Source organism: Neophocaena asiaeorientalis, unplaced genomic scaffold (assembly GCF_003031525.2).
Source record: "Neophocaena asiaeorientalis asiaeorientalis breed wild unplaced genomic scaffold, Neophocaena_asiaeorientalis_V1.1 C48900690, whole genome shotgun sequence".
Taxonomy (NCBI): Eukaryota; Metazoa; Chordata; class Mammalia; order Artiodactyla; family Phocoenidae; genus Neophocaena; species Neophocaena asiaeorientalis.
In genome coordinates this window covers 1-2,755 of record NW_020185064.1, presented here as the reverse complement: position 1 = coordinate 2,755, position 2,755 = coordinate 1, and the positions used below count along the sequence as shown (strand labels likewise).

At 57.1% G+C, this 2,755-nt stretch overlaps 1 protein-coding gene across 1 annotated transcript; it reads right to left on the bottom strand.

Annotated features, from left to right (window-relative positions):
• Positions 1-235: 235 nt before the first annotated feature.
• LOC112392067 (mitochondrial uncoupling protein 3) lies at positions 236-2,749 on the bottom strand (the record flags this gene model as incomplete). Its single annotated transcript, XM_024733600.1, has 4 exons — positions 236-442; positions 939-1,040; positions 2,188-2,388; positions 2,650-2,749. Coding segments are annotated over 4 exons (588 nt in total), but the record flags the coding sequence as incomplete, so codon positions are not given.
• Positions 2,750-2,755: the final 6 nt, after the last annotated feature.

The window sequence follows — 2,755 nt, the reverse complement described above, 5'->3', positions numbered from 1 at the left end:
GGCACTTTGACCTATGCCTAGAAACCTTTTTCTCAGATAAGCCTCCCTGACTCTCCAAATCAGACCTGGTCCACTCTTTCTAAAAATCATTTCCGTAGGTCTTTATACTTGTCCTTTGTGGCATTTACACCTGTGCTGTTCACCAGTGTGTTTCCAGGTGGACCCATGGTAGACACAATCCACATGGCGGGAAGGAAGGGAGCTGGGGAGGGAGGCCTGCTTCTCTAGGAGGGAGTACTGGCAGCAGGAGGGGAGGCTCACCCCTTATAGAAGGCTGTGGGGCCCTCCTGGGTCACCATCTTCAGCATACAGTCGAAGGGGCTGCGGTACTGGCCTGGGGGTGAGTTCATATACCGGGTCTTCACCACGTCCACTGGGGAGGCCACCACTGTGGCACAGAAGCCAGCTCCAAAGGCAGAGACGAAGTGGCAGGGGAAGTTGTCTGTCGCAGGTTAGGGAAGAGCAAATGTTGGGCTGTGAGACAAGGCGTGCCCTTGCTTTCTGTTTCATATGTGTCCACTGTTTGTCCCTCATGAAACTGTGAACTCCCTGAGTGTAAGGATAGTGTTTTCCAAATCTCTTACAGTGCCCAGGGCGGAGCTCTTGGTAAGGACTCGTAAGACAGAACTGGGCTATCCCAGGGTTGGAAGGTAATCCAGTCCAACCACCTAGTTGGAGGAAACTGTAGTCAGAGAATGTGACCCTTGCTTAAAGGTGCACGGGGAGAGGTGGCACGGGGCTGGAAGCCAGGTCTTGGGCCTCCTGTCCAGGGTTCTTTCCTACTCATCATAATGATGTGCTGGGCACTTTTTGCTGGGCACTGCGCCTCCCTCTACTCCTTCTGAAGCCCAGTTGCCTGTGGGTGGTGCCCACTCTCTGGTGTCCCGGGTTCCCTCTCTGCTATGGGAGGGCCGTCTGCCTGGAGCCCAGGGCCTCACCGGTGAGCAGGTGGTAGTTTAGCAGCTTCTCCTTGATGATGTCATAGGTCACCATCTCAGCACAGTTGATGATGGCATTCCTCGTGATGTTGGGCAGAGTTCCTGTCAGGGAGGGGGTGGGGCTGATGAGTGGGGAAGAGGAGAAATGGAACCCCTGGCTGCAAGGCCACAGGCCCCAGTTGGGGGGACATGGTGCCCCATTCCAGGGGTCTCAGAGGAGCCCACCTCAGGTGGGCAGATTCCATACTTTACTTTCTGATGTTTAAAAACTCTCACGTTATCCATGTCCATCTTAGAGACAAAAAACAGAGAGGCCCTCTTGTATTTGTTTGGGCCACAGTTCAGAGGATAATCTGCAATATCTATCAAAATTAAAATATGCCTCCCTGAGACCTGGCTAGAGGCAGAAGAGGAAGCCTTTCTTTGGAAGAGGGAGGCTAGGCTCTTGGAACAGTGACAGGATGTAGCCCTGGCAGGGCTCTTGGAGAGCGTCAAGACCCCCCCCCCCACCACCACCGCCCTGGTTTCACAGATGAGGGCTGGGCTCCAGGAAGGCACACAGCAAGTGAGGCTGTGACCCAGGTGTCCTGCCTTTAACCTTCACTGGGTCACTGTTTCCTCTGCAAGATTCACGTGAGCCCCAGCCACATGTGGGAGAGACAACAGCATTTGTCAAGGTGGCCACCACTCAGACACGTAGGGAATCCTAAAGCCTTGTTCCCAAGGAAGCCCCCTCCTCATGGCTGCTTCCCCCAGTGGCCTCTGTTTCCTCTCCATGCCCTGCAGTCGTCCTCGTCGGCCTCTGCTGGGGAGGCCCTTCCCTCACTCTCTGCTGAGCCGGCTCAGCCTGTGAGGCCTAGATTGTGCGTCACCTCCCCCCCCCAACCCCCAGCCCGCAGGGCCTCTCCTGCCTCCGGCCCTGCCCCTGCGCGTGAACCCAGCACATCCTGCCCTGTGGAGTAGCTGCTCCTTGACATGTCCCCTCTCCTCTGTGTGACTGTGAGAGCCACGAGGATGTCTTCTATTCATTTCTCTCTCCCTCACAGTCCTGCACGTGGTGAAGAGTTGGCAAACTGAACTGAATTTGGGGCAGGGTGGCGGGTCAGCTGGGATGTTGCAATGGTTGGGATGTTCCTTTAGAGTCGCTGAAATACACGTGCTGGGCTCCCCCCTTGCCCAGTTCCCTGCTCCAGCCCTAGGGTAGGGAAATCACTGCCCAAGACCCCCTGAACCTGGAGTCCAGACCTACCTTTCCACAGGCCCCGAACCCCTTCCTCCCTGGCGATGGTCCTGTAGGCATCCATTGTCCCGCTGTACTTCCTATTGCTCCCGGGCCCAGCGTGCACGCTGGCCTGAAATCGGATCTTCACCACATCCGTGGGCTGGGCACAGGTCACTGCCATGGCCCCGGTGGTGCAGCCCGCCAAAATCCGGGTAGTGATGCTGCAGTCTGGAGAGGAGGAGAGTGAGTGGGCCAGTGTTCCGCCACCCAGCGCCTCTCTGGGCCTGATGCTGACCTCTGGGGGCTTCCCCTGCTCGATGCCTTCCTCTCTTGGGCCAAGGTTTCAGAGCCTCCTTAACAGAGGCTCAGAGTCTTCTCATGAGCATGTTACCAACTTCTCACGCCCCAGCTCTGCCTCTGAGTCTGCACTGCCCTGGTCTTCTGACCCACAGCCTAGATTCTGCTTCCGCCCACCCCCTCAGCACTCACGGTCCGATCCCTTGGGGGTGTAGAACTGCTTGACGGAGTCATAGAGGCCGATGCGGACGGAGGCGAAGCTCATCTGGCGCTGCAGGCCGGCGACCAGCCCTTTGTA